General features: G+C 28.6%; 5 protein-coding genes across 5 annotated transcripts; 3 read left to right on the top strand and 2 right to left on the bottom strand.

Annotated features, from left to right (window-relative positions):
• Positions 1 to 262: 262 nt before the first annotated feature.
• Positions 263 to 959, bottom strand: Phum_PHUM067640 (uncharacterized protein; the record flags this gene model as incomplete). The annotated part of the gene is made up of 2 exons (XM_002423524.1): positions 263 to 366; positions 728 to 959. 2 exons carry the CDS (start codon positions 957 to 959, stop codon positions 263 to 265), a joined length of 336 nt encoding a protein of 111 aa, XP_002423569.1.
• Positions 960 to 2557: 1598 nt separating this feature from the next.
• Positions 2558 to 4150, top strand: Phum_PHUM067630 (uncharacterized protein; the record flags this gene model as incomplete). The annotated part of the gene is made up of 6 exons (XM_002423523.1): positions 2558 to 2750; positions 2831 to 2995; positions 3076 to 3300; positions 3376 to 3614; positions 3701 to 3824; positions 3912 to 4150. The coding sequence occupies 6 exons, from the start codon at positions 2558 to 2560 to the stop codon at positions 4148 to 4150; spliced, it is 1185 nt and encodes a 394-aa protein (XP_002423568.1).
• An 87-nt stretch (positions 4151 to 4237) lies between these two features.
• Phum_PHUM067620 (uncharacterized protein) lies at positions 4238 to 6780 on the top strand (the record flags this gene model as incomplete). Its single annotated transcript, XM_002423522.1, has 6 exons — positions 4238 to 4300; positions 4456 to 5008; positions 5470 to 5690; positions 5766 to 6218; positions 6292 to 6556; positions 6650 to 6780. The coding sequence occupies 6 exons, from the start codon at positions 4238 to 4240 to the stop codon at positions 6778 to 6780; spliced, it is 1686 nt and encodes a 561-aa protein (XP_002423567.1).
• Positions 6781 to 7850: 1070 nt separating this feature from the next.
• On the top strand, positions 7851 to 9647 carry Phum_PHUM067610 (pre-mRNA cleavage complex II protein Clp1, putative; the record flags this gene model as incomplete). The annotated part of the gene is made up of 7 exons (XM_002423521.1): positions 7851 to 7958; positions 8046 to 8400; positions 8483 to 8677; positions 8761 to 8951; positions 9045 to 9267; positions 9343 to 9436; positions 9536 to 9647. 7 exons carry the CDS (start codon positions 7851 to 7853, stop codon positions 9645 to 9647), a joined length of 1278 nt encoding a protein of 425 aa, XP_002423566.1.
• A 323-nt stretch (positions 9648 to 9970) lies between these two features.
• On the bottom strand, positions 9971 to 12509 carry Phum_PHUM067600 (uncharacterized protein; the record flags this gene model as incomplete). The annotated part of the gene is made up of 6 exons (XM_002423520.1): positions 9971 to 10007; positions 10469 to 11026; positions 11102 to 11257; positions 11603 to 11872; positions 11946 to 12087; positions 12467 to 12509. The coding sequence occupies 6 exons, from the start codon at positions 12507 to 12509 to the stop codon at positions 9971 to 9973; spliced, it is 1206 nt and encodes a 401-aa protein (XP_002423565.1).
• Positions 12510 to 14298: the final 1789 nt, after the last annotated feature.

Raw genomic sequence — 14298 nt, 5'->3', positions numbered from 1 at the left:
ATGCATATTTTTTTTTTTTTTTTTTCGGTTGTTGTTGTCGATGATGATGACGACGAGAATGATGATGTTGATGATGATAATGATGTTGGTGGTGATGATGATGATGATGATGATGGCGGCCCGTGTGGTTTTTTTTTTTTCGAATGGGACACGTTGTAATGAATGGAAATTTAATTTCGTAATTTTTTTTTTTTTTTTTTTTATCGTACACTTTATAATCCGTTAATTAATCTAACGAATTTATATTTCGAAACATAAATTTTTATTCGTTGTGAAGGGATAACGGAGATGAATAATCAACGGAATCACGGATGAAAACTTCAGGTAAAACTTTTGAGTTTCGATTAAATAAAAAAAAAACTAAAACTAAAACAACAACAAAACACGCAGGTAAATGTTTGGGTTTGAGTTTTTTTTTTTTTTTTTCGGTTTATGATTCTTCTCTTGGGTTATTAGATATTCGAGTAAAGGTTTAAAATCTTTCATCTTTGTACCATTTAGAAAATTAACGTACCGGACCCCCTTTCCCCCCTTCCCTCCCGTCGAGAGATTTAATTAAAAGAGTCGGAATGTTTTTAAGTATTTTTTTATTTTTTTTTATCGCCGGAAATTATTATTAATGGGTTTTTTTTTTTTTTTTGCCTCGACGGTAAATTTTTTCTATTCTATTCTATTCTATTCTATTCTAAAGAAAGAAAGAAAGAAAGAGAGAAAAAAATGGGGATACTCACATGTTCGACGTAGGATGTCAGAGTGGATTCTCTATCAATAATCGTGTCATTTAAATCATCGTACTCGTCGTTTCTAGAATTTTTCTTTTTCGAACCGATTTTATTTTTTTTTTTCGATTCGAATTGCTGGAGAAGAGATGCTGCGGCTTGAGATTGTAACGGATGTAATTGATCATCATCATCGTCGTTGCAATCCGCGTATTCGTAATTTTTTTTGCTATTTAACATACCGAGGGGGAAAACTCGCGTGGACGAAGACACAATTTGACAAAAAAAAAAAAAAAAAAAATATGAAACACTGGAAAAAAAGTGACGAACGCGAAAAAATTAATTAAATAATAATAATAATAAACACTAACAAAAAGTTCACATACGCGAAGAGAGAGAGAGAGAGAGAGAAAGAGCTACGCGTTGAAAATAGAAAATTTTTTTTTTTTTCTCTCAATGTGCGACTTGAGAAAATTTTCACGAATTAAAAATTTTTTTATTTTGTTTTTTCGTTTATTTTCTCTCACAAAATTACAGTAAAAAGCTGTTGGGAAAGAGAGGGAAAAAAAATTCTGACGTAAAATGTTGAAACGGTTCTATTGCCAAAACAAACGTGCAACAGCAGCAGTTGCTCGCTCGTGCACGTAAGGAGGACCATCAATAATAATAATAATAATAATAAATAATTTTTTTTTAAATTTAAATTTAAATGAAAAATTAATAACAATAAATAAATGAATGAATGAATGAATTTTTTTAATTAAATGAGAGTCTCACGCAGCAGCAGCAGCAGCGTCGTCGTCGTCGTCGTCGCCATGATTCCAGAAAACATTTTTTTTTGCTTTGGAATCCATGAAGGAAAAACATAAAAAAAAAAAATGTTTTACCGACTGGTGTCGTTTGGACGAGTCGTAATTTATAATAATAATAATAATAATTTACGGTTGTAAAATTTAACGTCTTTAAAAATAATAATAATAATAATAATTTTTACATGAATATTTATGAAAACGTTAAACGTAAAAGTTTATGCCATGTCGCATGTGTGTACGTACGCACGTACGGATGACGGGATGAGTTAGGGTAAAAAAAAATCGATAATTCGATGTATCGAATCGATCGGTATTCGAGAGATCGATGGATTGAAAAATGAATTGAATTTTAGTATTATTAAATTTTTTTTTCATTTATTTATTTAATTTTTACCCTTCGAAATTACCCTTAGCCTACTTTTGTCCGGACTTGTACGGTTTGTTGTTCACCTTTGAAAAAATTAAGAAAGAGAGAGAGAGAGAGAGAAAGCGAGAAAGAGCGAGAGAGAGAGTGAGAGAGAGAGAGAGAGAGAGAGAGGGAGGGGGGAATCAATCGAAATAAATGAAAATTTTACCAAAGAAAAAATATATATGTATGTAAAAATTAATTAAATCGAGGACGTATTATCATTATTATTATTGGTTTGTTAATAAAGGGTGACAAAGGGAGCGCCCCATTTTCATCGTAGAAATGAAAAACCGTTTAAAAATTAGGGATGAACATAAGTCAGTCGTTTTCTCCATGACCAAACATTTTTTTTTTGTCGGTTTGACTTAGAGGATTAATAAAAATTTCACACCGGGATAAAAGAATAAAAAACCCTGACCTGAAAAAACGTTTAACGCTCGATAAAAAAAAAAAAAAAGAGAGAGAGAGAGAGAGAGAGAAAAGAGCCCAGTTGTGACCCCAAAAAAAAAAAAAATAAAAGAAAAAAGAAAAAAATTTTTTTTTTCTTTTTGAAAATATTAAAATTGGAATAATTATCATCATTATCATCGCTCTCGTCTCCTCAATTTTTTTTTTACATGGGATCCCCTTTTGCCAAATTTGGTAATCCTTTCATGACGTTTTCTGTTTTTTTGTTCCAGAAACAATTTTCTAAAAATTTTATTGATACGATACGATTAAGAGTTAAGGGTGGAAATGGAGGGATGGGTTTACCCAAATATGGTGGTGTCGGAGGAAAAGGTGGAGATGTTTACGTCGAAGCTAGAAAAAGTAACCCTTATTTTATTTTATTTATTTATTATTATTATCATCATCGATTGTAATTTTTTTTCATTTTGTCGCATTTACAGAGACGATATTGAATCACACATGGAAAAAATATTCAAAATTATTGGTTACGGCTGAGTCTGGAGAAAATAGTAAAACAATGAAAGTGTTCGGTAAACCTGGAAACGACGTCATAATACCCGTGCCCCCCGGTGTCGTCGTGTACGACGAATTCATGAGGAAAATGGGTTTGTCGACGAACGTGGAATTAGATAAATAAATGTATATATTGTTCGCGGATTCGACACGTAAACTTTTTCTTTTCCAGGGGAATTGAATGCGGTCGGAGATAAAATTATGGTAGCTGAAGGTGGACCTGGTGGAGGACCGAATAGCGTACCAGCGTATTCAGGTTCAAAAGGTCATTCTCAACTCATAACGATAGATTTAAAATTGATTGCCGATATTGGACTCGTTGGATTTCCAAATGCTGGAAAATCGACTCTTTTAAATTCGTTATCGAGAGCCAAACCTAAAATAGCAGATTATGCATGTAATTGATTTTTTTTTTGCTTTTTTTTTTTTAAATAAAAATGGCGGGAGAGATGAGAAATGATTTACGTTTCAGTCACGACTTTGAGACCTCATTTAGGAATATTAGAATATTCGGATTTACGTAAAATATCAATGGCGGATTTGCCGGGTCTCGTCGAGGGTGCTTCCGATGACGTCGGTATGGGTCACGAATTTTTAAAACACGTCGAAAGAAGTAGTTTGTTGTTATTGGTCGTCGACATTTTCGGGTTTCAATTGACGCCACAGTGCTCTCATAGAAATTGCATAGAATCCGTCATTTTATTAAATAAGGTACGAAGGAAATTTTTGTTTTCCCTCACACACACGCACACACACGTTTGCTGTAATTAAATTAATATTTTAAAAAATAATTTTAGGAATTGGAATTGTATAAAAGTGAACTTTTGGATAAGCCGGCAGTTTTAGCAATAAATAAAATGGATTTACCAGGAGCTTTAACCGCATTTAAAGAAATATTACCCACGTTTAAGGACTTACCAAGTTAGTTATTTTCCTCTCTCTCCTCCTCCTCCATATTTTTTTTTTTTTTTTCGATTGTAAAAATTTACATCGCATTTACTCCCCTAGGTTATGCAGCATCTCGACTACCGGAAAAATTAAGACCGGAAAAATATTTAAAATTTTTTGACATACTTCCAATATCGGCCAAATCCGATAAGGATTCAACGGAAAAATTAAAACAAGTGTTGAGAGAATGTTTGGATGAAAATTTTGAATCGTCCATCATGGAAATGATGACTAAAAATGAAATGAATCTTCTTAAAAAAGTCAGACAATATCAACAATTAACTCACACTGCCATGTAGTTTTTTTTACACAAAACCTTTAAAATAAATTTAAATTTAAAAAAAAAAAAAACAAAAAAGAATCGGTTTTTAGTTTTCGGTTAAAAAATGATGTCGTATGATTTGACGGTTCAATTTTGTCAGCAGCAAAATTTTTTTCATTGTCATAGAGTAAGAAAACATTTCTTCTGTTTGAAATTCCTGATGCATTTTCGAACACGATTTCGCCGTTATCAAAATGCTTATTATAGTAAAAGTAATCTTTTTTCATGTAACGTTTGTAATTTTATAGTTAAATTGTAAATTTTTCTATATAAATAAACAAGTGTCATAGTTGTTATTATATGATGGAAAATGAAGAAAAAGAAGATTTACTCGTTGAAATTAGAGAAAGCGAAGAAGAGACGTGCGATAAGGAAGAAATCGATTACTTCATAGAAAAAAAAATCTTAGATTTTGTACACAAAGATGATCAAATTCCGAAATCGAATCGTAAAACGATTCTATTCATATTAACATGTTCATTAATATTTGTTTCATCGTCCGTTTTGGTCATCGTAGTTCCGATATATTTAAAATATTCATCGTTTTACAGTATATCAACGTATAGTAAACTTTTTACTATATCCTCAGTTAATGTCATACTATTCGGAATAACTCATATGGTTGTTTTCATACCGAAATGCGATTGTCAAACATCACCAAATCACACTCTTTGCTTTTCCGAAATATTAAAAGTGAGTTTTCTCTTATCAATCGGAAGCATAGCAATTTTTTGGTTCATGGATGGAAATTATGTGAGGTGTCACTTGGAGGATCCACTCAAAGGCAGCTGTCTTGTGTTTTCTCTATTTTTTTATTATACTTTTTCCAGGAAGAGTAAGTTATATTTAACAACCTTAAAATTTTATTCGGCAAGTTTATTTTTTTTTTTTTATTATTTTTTTTTTTTTTTGTGTTAATAGTTTTTGATTAAGAATTTTTTTTTTTCTCTACGTTGACAAAAAATTTAAATTTAACAATAAATTTTATTTAAATATGTTTATTTATTTTTCATTATTTGTCGCTTCGATGACACATGTCAGTATTTATAACATGACAAAACAATTGTTTAAAAATTGGCGATGATAATAATTAACAAGGAAAACAAATTAATTATGTTTTAATTTAAATTATATTATCTTAACATAAACAATTATAAAAATAAATAAGTATGTTGTGCGTATTTTTGCCCCCATTTTAAATAAATGATTAAATTTTATAACAAAAAATAATATTAATAAATGATTTATTTAAATTTGTCATTTTATGTCATGGTTTTTAAAATTTTATTATTTCAGAGATGAGTCTTGAAAAAACCTTTTGTGCCATAACAATAATTGTAGGAGTTTTTGTAAGCGTCGATTTTGGTTTGTGCGATAAATTTCGTTGTAATGGAGTTTCAACAATGACCGAAGTCACACCGAAATTACATTTTTTATATGTTATTTTGTATTTATTGTTTCACGGGATTTGGATATTGCATTTTACATTTATTGAAGTTTGTTGGACATCATATGAGGTATTTTTTTAAGACTTTAATGTTTATCATTATTATCATTATTATTATTATTACTATTTGATTACAATATTACAGGATTCTAATTCAAGTTTTAATGTTTCAATATTGTCGAATGTTTTCAATGATGAAAATACACAAAGTGACAATTTAAAACATTCCATTCAAAGTCTTTCAGTCATTTATCAAGATGGAGAATCTAATTTGGGAGGAGTTAAAAGTAAAACTTTGAATAAAACAAAAGACATTAAGAAATCCATGATGATAAATTCAAAATGTCAAAGCGGTAGCAAATTAATAAATGGAAAAATAATAAATAATTCTCCAATACGCTCAACATCTTGTCTGAGTCGATTATCTCTATGCGATATTAAAAAATTTCCAATCACATCAACTCCTAAAAATGATAATGGAAAATGGCAGACGTGGTCTTCTGGTGTTTGTTACGATGTCGCTTTGTGGCAACACATAACATGTTGGTTATTAATATTGGGTTTTTGTTGGATGCCAACGATGGAATTTTTCAACGATGTTAGTCATTTAAAATGTTATTCATATTTTATAATTTTCCATAAGTTAATTTTTTGTACTCTTTTGTTTTCAGGGTAAAGGAAAACTATTAGTGGATGTTATAAGTGATATAATCGATTCATTTTATTGTCACATCGGATTAAGCGACAGTAATAAATGTTACACTTTGTCGGTTGTTACGATCGTTTTTGTTTTTTCATACGTGACGTTAATATTATCATGTTTAGAATTAATGAAAAATATACAATCCGCCATTACTGTCGTCTCGATCATGATGCCCGCTCTTCCAATCTCAAGTTTATTTTGGTGTTTATTTCACATGAACGATGATTTCACGAGTGAGTTTTTCACCCCACCCCCCTCCCCCCTCTTTTTCTTTAATAATTTTTTATAATTACGGTATTTAATTAAATGTGTGTTGTGATTTGTAGATTTTTTGGAATTCAAACCGGAAGTTACTGGAGAAGCTGTTTGTGCAATTTTAGGACTTCCAATAATCGGAATCGGTATAGTACTTTTATTAAAATCTCACATTAGAGAATTTAGGCTGATGTTGATGTAATAATAATTAATAATGTTGCCAATTTAATTTAATTGCCAAAATAATAATAATAATAAAACAATACAATACAAAAAAAAATGTATTTTTGTAGATTTGTAGATTTGTTATGAAATCGTACTGAATTTTTTTTTTTTTTTTTATTGTATTTTATTTAAGGTATTTAAAAATATTTGAAAAAAAAAAAAAAAAAAAAATTGAATTTTGATTTTCTTTTTGTTTTCATCTGGGGGAAATTTTCGATCCGTCCCGATTTATTATAATAAAAATGAAAATCATTGTGAAGGATTTTTGGGTTTCAGTTAAAATGGAAGCCATTACCCCATTATTTTAATTTGTAAATGCACAAAAAAGCATTTAATACAACGACGTTTTTCATTTTAATGTGCCAATTAAAATATTAATAATAATAATAATAATAATGGGGAATATGTTATACAATGTAATTTTATTTATTTATAAAAATAAAAATAAAAAAAATTGATGTTGTGATAAAATGAATGTTTTTTTTTTTTCAAATAATAGTATTTGCCTTTTGATAACGGTAAATGTATTTTCGAAAAAAAAAAAAAAAAAAGTTTTTTTGCGTCCAACGTCGTTTGTAATTGAAATTTCAAATAATTAGGTTTTTTTTTGTTTTCGAAATTATTATATTATGTGTTTACACTCACTCAAGTGGTTAAAGGTTGTGAGAATTAATTTGTAATATTGTACTTAAAATATTTTTTTTTTTAGTATAATCAAGTATTTGTAGAAAATAAATAATGATAAAATAAAGTGTCTTTTGTTGTGAAATTAATTTACATGAGTTTAATTAACTTATTTATTTTCCTACTTTTTTTTTTTTTTAATAAGTATAACCTAAAATAATATTAGTTATTTTGTTTAACTTCACGTACATGTTTTGTTGTAAAATTTTTACGTAATGTGTAATATATTAACACATAGTGAAATTTTTACCATTTGCAGTACAAATAACTTGCAAATATGAATAACCGTTAAAAAAACGTGGAAGAAGATAAAAAGGTTAACGTGCAATAAGATATATGTATAATTTACAAAGTGTTTTGACAATGGCGGAGAATACCGAAAGTGAAGAGCAGGTAGAAGAATTTGTTTTAGAAGCAGATTCTGAATTAAGATTTGAAATCGAAACGAAAAATGAAAAAGTTGCGGTTGAGGTATGCCTACTTAAAAATGAAAAATATTAGTTAATTTAAAATAAGAATCAATCGCCATTTTAATGAAAATATTTATGTATTTTTAAGCTTAAAGCTGGTATGGCAGAATTGTTCGGAACGGAACTTGTCAAAGGGAAAAAATATATTTTTTCAACCGGTGCCAAAGTAGCCATATTCACATGGCAAGGCTGCACTCTAGAATTAAAAGGTAAAACGGATGTCAGTTACGTTGCAAGAGAAACACCCATGGTAATGTATTTAAATTGCCATGCTGCTCTTGAACAAATGCGTAAAAATGCTGAAACGAATGAAAAAAAAGGACCCATCGCAATGGTTGTCGGTCCTTGCGATGTTGGCAAAAGTACAGTTTGTAGAATATTATTAAATTATGCGGTAAGAATGGGAAGAAGACCAATATATGTTGATTTAGATGTTGGACAGGGTAATTGATATAGTTAGAGAAGTCATTTTTTATTTTCCTTAAAGAGAAAATTCTAATTTAATTTTATTACAAAAATATTTAGGTCACATTTCATTACCTGGAACAATAGGAGCAATGTTAATCGAAAGGCCAGCATCTGTCGATGGATTTTCTCAACAAGCTCCATTGGTTTATCATTTCGGACACACAGCACCCAATGCTAACTTACCATTATTTAATTTGTTAATAAGTAAATTATCTGAAGTTATTTCGGAAAGGATGCAAGCCAATAAAAAAGGTTAGTTTTGTAACTTTATCATTTTTAACCTAATCTCATTTTAGTCAATACATAAAATGTTTCAAATTAATTTTTTTTTTAAGCGAATGCATCTGGTGTTGTCATAAATACCTGCGGTTGGGTTAGAGGCAGCGGATATAAACAAATACTTCATGTTGCTCAATCTTTTGAAGTGGATGTTATTTTGGTATTAGATCAGGAAAGGTTATATAACGAACTACAAAGAGATTTACCTAATTTTGTTAAAGTTGTATTTTTACCCAAGAGCAGAGGAGTAAGTGTTTATGCATGCATGTGTGAGAATGTCAGATTCGAGTTCATCTCATAAGGGGTAAAAAATAATAAAATTGAAAATAATTAAATTAAGGTTGTAGAAAGATCTCAAAGCAACAGAGCAGAAAATCGGGATTCAAGAGTTAATGAATATTTTTATGGTTCAATGTCGCCACAATTATTTCCACATTCTTTCGATGTTAAATTATCAGAGATACAAGTTTACAAAATAGGTGCTCCATCACTGCCAGATTCATGCATGCCATTAGGAATGAAACCTGAAGAAAACAAAACGAAATTAGTTCAATTAACACCCGGTAATGATTATTAAAATAAATAAAAATTGTTGATTTATTGGTTATGAATAATTTTTTTTTTTTTTTTTTTTTCAGGTATGAATTTACTTAATCACATTTTAGCTGTTAGTTTTGCAGCAAGCGCCGACGAAGATGTCATCACGACAAACGTAGCCGGATTTATTTGCGTGTAAGTTGTTGAGAATTCAAAATAATTTAACAAAACTCAAACGATGGGAATCAACAAAAAAAAAATAAAAAAAATTTTTTTCTTTATTTTTTTTTCCAGTACGAACGTCGATTTAAAAAGAGGAGTTTTAACCGTGTTGAGCCCCCAACCTCGACCACTTCCTCAAACTTTACTCTTACTATCGGACGTACAATTTTTAGACAGTCACTGACATTTATTTTAATTTTATTATTATTATTATTATTATTTAAATTATATTTTTTATACGAAATTTTTCATTCGCGTCGTTTATTTATACTCACCAATTATAAATAATTATGTAATAAGTTAAAAAATGAGAGAGAAGAGAGAGAGAGAGAGAGAGAAAAGAGAAGAGAGAGGGGAGAGAGAAAAGGGAAGAGAGAGGGGAGAGAAAAAGAAAGAGAGAAAGTTAAAATTATATTTATATTTATATATATTGTTAAATAATGCTCATAAATATAAATTTACAAAAATAAAAATGAAGGCAGTTGTTCAATGAACGTAGCACAATCATTACAAAATGGTAAAGCTGCTGCTATAATGGTAACCACTGGATTTTTATTTATTTATTATTATTATTATTATTATTATTATTATTATTTAATTAAAAGCAACAATTTTTTTTTTTTTTTTAAATTTAATTTAATCCAATTGATTGATTGATTGATTTATAATAATTGTGAATCAATTAAAAAATTTTAATAGTTTTTTTTTTTATCACTTGTATGATTCCAATGAGTTTTCACTTAAACATTTTTTTTTTTTTTAATTTAAATTGATGAATGAAAAAAAGAAAAAAAAAATTAAGCTGAATTAATAATGTAAAAAAAAGAAACTCGTTCGTAAATACGTATTATTATTATTATTATTTTTATTGTTTAAATAAATAAATAATAGAAGAATCAGGTTTTTTTTTTAAATCACGGTCGATTAAATAAAAAAATAACGGAAAATAATAATAATAATAAGGAGGCGGAGGAGGAGGAGGAGAAAAAGTTAAATATAATTGACGTGGAACCAGAATTTAAATCCGTATCAATATCCAAACGTGCTAAACCCTGTTGATTGGGTTCATCAACCTGATTGCTGGGAAAATCATTTATTTCCTTTTCGGCATTGTAAAAATTTATATTTTTTCCAGGATACCAGGATTCCGTCGAGGGTTTATAATGAGTTGCTTTAAATATATCATCTCTTGTTGTTCCTGTCGACGACGACGAGGATTGTGTGGATGTCATTGACATTCCTCTACCATAACTCGAACGTGATGATGTGTCCTCAATAGTGGTCGGAGTTCTTAATTCGGTCGAATAATCATATTCAGCAGCTTTTGTTGTTTTCCTTCTCGAATCTCTAGTATTCGGACTCCATGATAGCGTATTTATCGTCGATTGTTCTACGACGGTCGGTTGATGAAAATTATCGGAAAAAACTTGATCGTTTGTTATGTATCTCGTTTCGACGGAAGGAGTTGAATGTATTATGTTATTAACGCTTGATTTTCCATAATTTTCATCTTGTCTCGTTACCGATGGCGGTACATATCCTGGACATTCTCCTTGTCCCGGTCTGTAAAATTAAAACTTGCTACCGTGATTTGTAATTTGACAAAAGGGAAAACATTAAAAATAAATAAATGATTACAAGTATGATGAACATTGTTCTCTTAGAAAACTCAATGCTTTATCAAGAATTTGTCTGCTGAAAGCACTTGCGACCATTTTTGACGTTGCCGATACTTTACCATCGCATGCTCTTCTTGTTTCGGTCAATACACATTCTCTAAATCTGTGATGGGAACTGCAAAACAAATAAAATCATAATAATATCAGGTTGAAACATAATTATTATGTATTAAATTTAATTAATATTTATCCGACCTTGAAATATAATAATAATAACTAATATTACAACCCTAAAATATTGATAAGGTAACAACAACAACCTTTTCAAGGTTTTGCTAAAGGGAATCATTAAACAAAAAGTACTGGAAACTTTCAACCCTTTCCACACAAAAAAATTAAAAATATAAAAATATAATTATAGGTTTATATAACAAAGTTATTATTATTATTATTATTGTACGTTTGAGTCTGTTTAAAAATAAATAAGAAGGAAATCGTTGGTTTTTCTTTTATTTCTTACCAACAAAGATCTGATCTACCCATATCTCTTGGTCCTTGTACGTGTGCCACTAATTGTTTATAATAAACCCCACAATGAATGTCTTCTGTTAGTGTGGATTTGAGACAAGAAGCATGTTGTAAATATTCTTGTTGGTATGTGCTGGATGTGCACATTTGATATATGGAATCGACCGGACTTTCAACGGCTTTGTTAAATTGATTTCGACGAGATTCGGTAAAACAACGATCAATGTAACTCTTTATACAATCGACAAACTTGCTCCAAGTTCTTAAAAAAATTAATAAAAAACTTGTATGTAAAAAAACAACTTCAACTTTAATTTTTTGTCGTGGATTATCACCTGCAAACATTATCAACATCCGCCATGTTATCAGGAAAAATAAGATGAGGATCTGTTAATAATGGATCAGCCAATCTGACACATCTATCATAATCTTTTTGACCGCAATTACTATTATATTGTCCCCTGACAGGGTAAATACCTGAAAAAAAGTTTTCTATATGTAGTCTTAAAGTTTAAGTATAATTTAAATGCAAAATAAAACGATATTTTAAACAGAAATAAAAAAAAAAAAGAAAGGAAAGATTTTATATGATAAATTTAAATCACGCATACCTGACATGGTCGCCTAGGATACAAAATTAAAAGACTCGAAAAGAAAAACTCCCCAATTATAAGTGGGGATTTCGTTTTTGAATTTTTTAAAAGGACATTACCCGCTTTTAAGGGTTTCTAAACTATCGAGGTCATTTTTTATTAGCATGCCCTTTGAAAATTAATATTAAAACCATTTTTCTTTTTTTTTTTTTTTTTTGAAATTTTCCTTTCTTACGTCATATAAAGCAACCACTTGTACTTACGTGAAACGGTTAAAAAAAGTAACGTCCACCAAATCGAAATCATTATCTGTTATTAAAAAAAAAAGAAGAAATAGATTAATGTATAATAAAAACTTTAAAATAAAATGTTCTTAAAAAAAAAAAACTTATCTTTATGATTCAAGAAAAAAAAAAAAAACTCTTTACCGGGCATCATCATTAAACGTATTCATTTCAAATGGCAAAAAAAAAAAATCAAAATTAATAAAAATTAAATTGGCAACCCTGATTATTTTTAATCTTTATTACGCATTAAGAAAAGGTTCGTTAAAAAGCACGAGTGCTACATTTTCATGGCGACAAAAAAAAAAGAATTTATACAGTTTATTTATTACGTAACAATTACAGTAAGTGATTTTTTTTTAATTTATGAATATAATACAGAGTTCGAAAGAGAAATATATTTAAAAACTAATTCAAATTCATGTGGATATTACATAAATAAAACTTTACAAGACACAATAAAAATGGCGTCTCATTTTAACGGTCAGTTTTCATGCAAATATATAGATGTATAGTCGTAGCATTTTCTCATTTTTTTACGCTGTATTTTTATAGTTCGAAAACAAACAACAATCGAAATTTCAACGGAAAGTAAAAAGCATATAAATAAATCTCGCACATTGATTAAATTTTAAAAAACCCACCCTCGCCATTTTTCCACAAAAAAATGTGCTGTTGTCCTTGGCTTTATCGTTAAATTGATTAATAAAATGTGTAATAAAGTACATAAATAGTTAGAAAAGCAAAAAAAGAAAATTTTTACAACCCAAAAATGACCGTTTTATTATTTATTTTTAATAACATACAAAAAAAAATTATTTTGCATGCTTTAACCTTGAACAATACTTAATTATTACTGTACTTTTTTTTTTATCAGTTAAAATTTTTTTTTTTTTTTTTTTTTTTTTACAGACCTCACCGAAAAGAAAAAAGGAAAGATATTCGCAGACAGTACCATTAGTAAGGAAATTTATGCATAATAAGCACTTTTTATTAAAATTATCTAAAAAAAAAAAAAAAAAACGGTAATCTGAAACCAAAAGTAAAATGTAAGCAAAAAAAAAAAAAAAATTTGTTTTGTTTTTTTTTTTTTTTGATTTAAACCGGATATGAGGGGATACGGTCTGTAATTTTTATTGTTCCGTAAGGTCATTTGGACCAGAAACATTCCTGCAAATCGGAAGTGAATCCGCATAATAAAAAAAAAAAATCATCATCATCATCATCTCATTTTGTGCTCAACATGATCCATCTTTCAACTTTCATTTTCTATTAAAAATGGGTAAGAAAAGGGAAAATTTTTTGTGTCACGACTTGAAATTTTTTTTAAATAATTCAATATTTTTTATCATTATTAACAATTGTCAAATGAATTAATAATTTTATCTTTTTTATAGTTATTATTATATTACACACCATGGAAAGGATGTTAAGTGACATGCCTGGATGAACAACAAACATGTTTGAACATGGACGGATGCTGGAAATTTTAAATGGAGACAATTTTATAAAAAAGTTTGTCTTTTTTTTTAATGGAATTAACTAAAATTATTAATAGTTTATAAAAAAAAAACTGGAGGATTTCAATTAGGAAAAAAAACCATTTTAATTGATCTTATATGTCTGATGAACGTTTGAAATTTTTTTTTGTTTTTTGTTTACTTTCATTTTCTTCTGCTTTTAATACAAAAACCATAATTCTTAAATCACCTATAAAAAAATATGAAGTAGTAAATGAATATTTTTATTTTGATTGTATTATTTGATTAGACAAAAAAAAAAAAAAAAAGCAGAAGATATTTTGACAGTTA

This window comes from Pediculus humanus, genomic scaffold (assembly GCF_000006295.1).
Source record: "Pediculus humanus corporis 1103172107416 genomic scaffold, whole genome shotgun sequence".
In the NCBI taxonomy this organism is placed as follows: domain Eukaryota; kingdom Metazoa; phylum Arthropoda; class Insecta; order Psocodea; family Pediculidae; genus Pediculus; species Pediculus humanus.
Note: the sequence above shows the minus strand (reverse complement) of the source record. Positions and strands in the feature narration are given on the sequence as shown.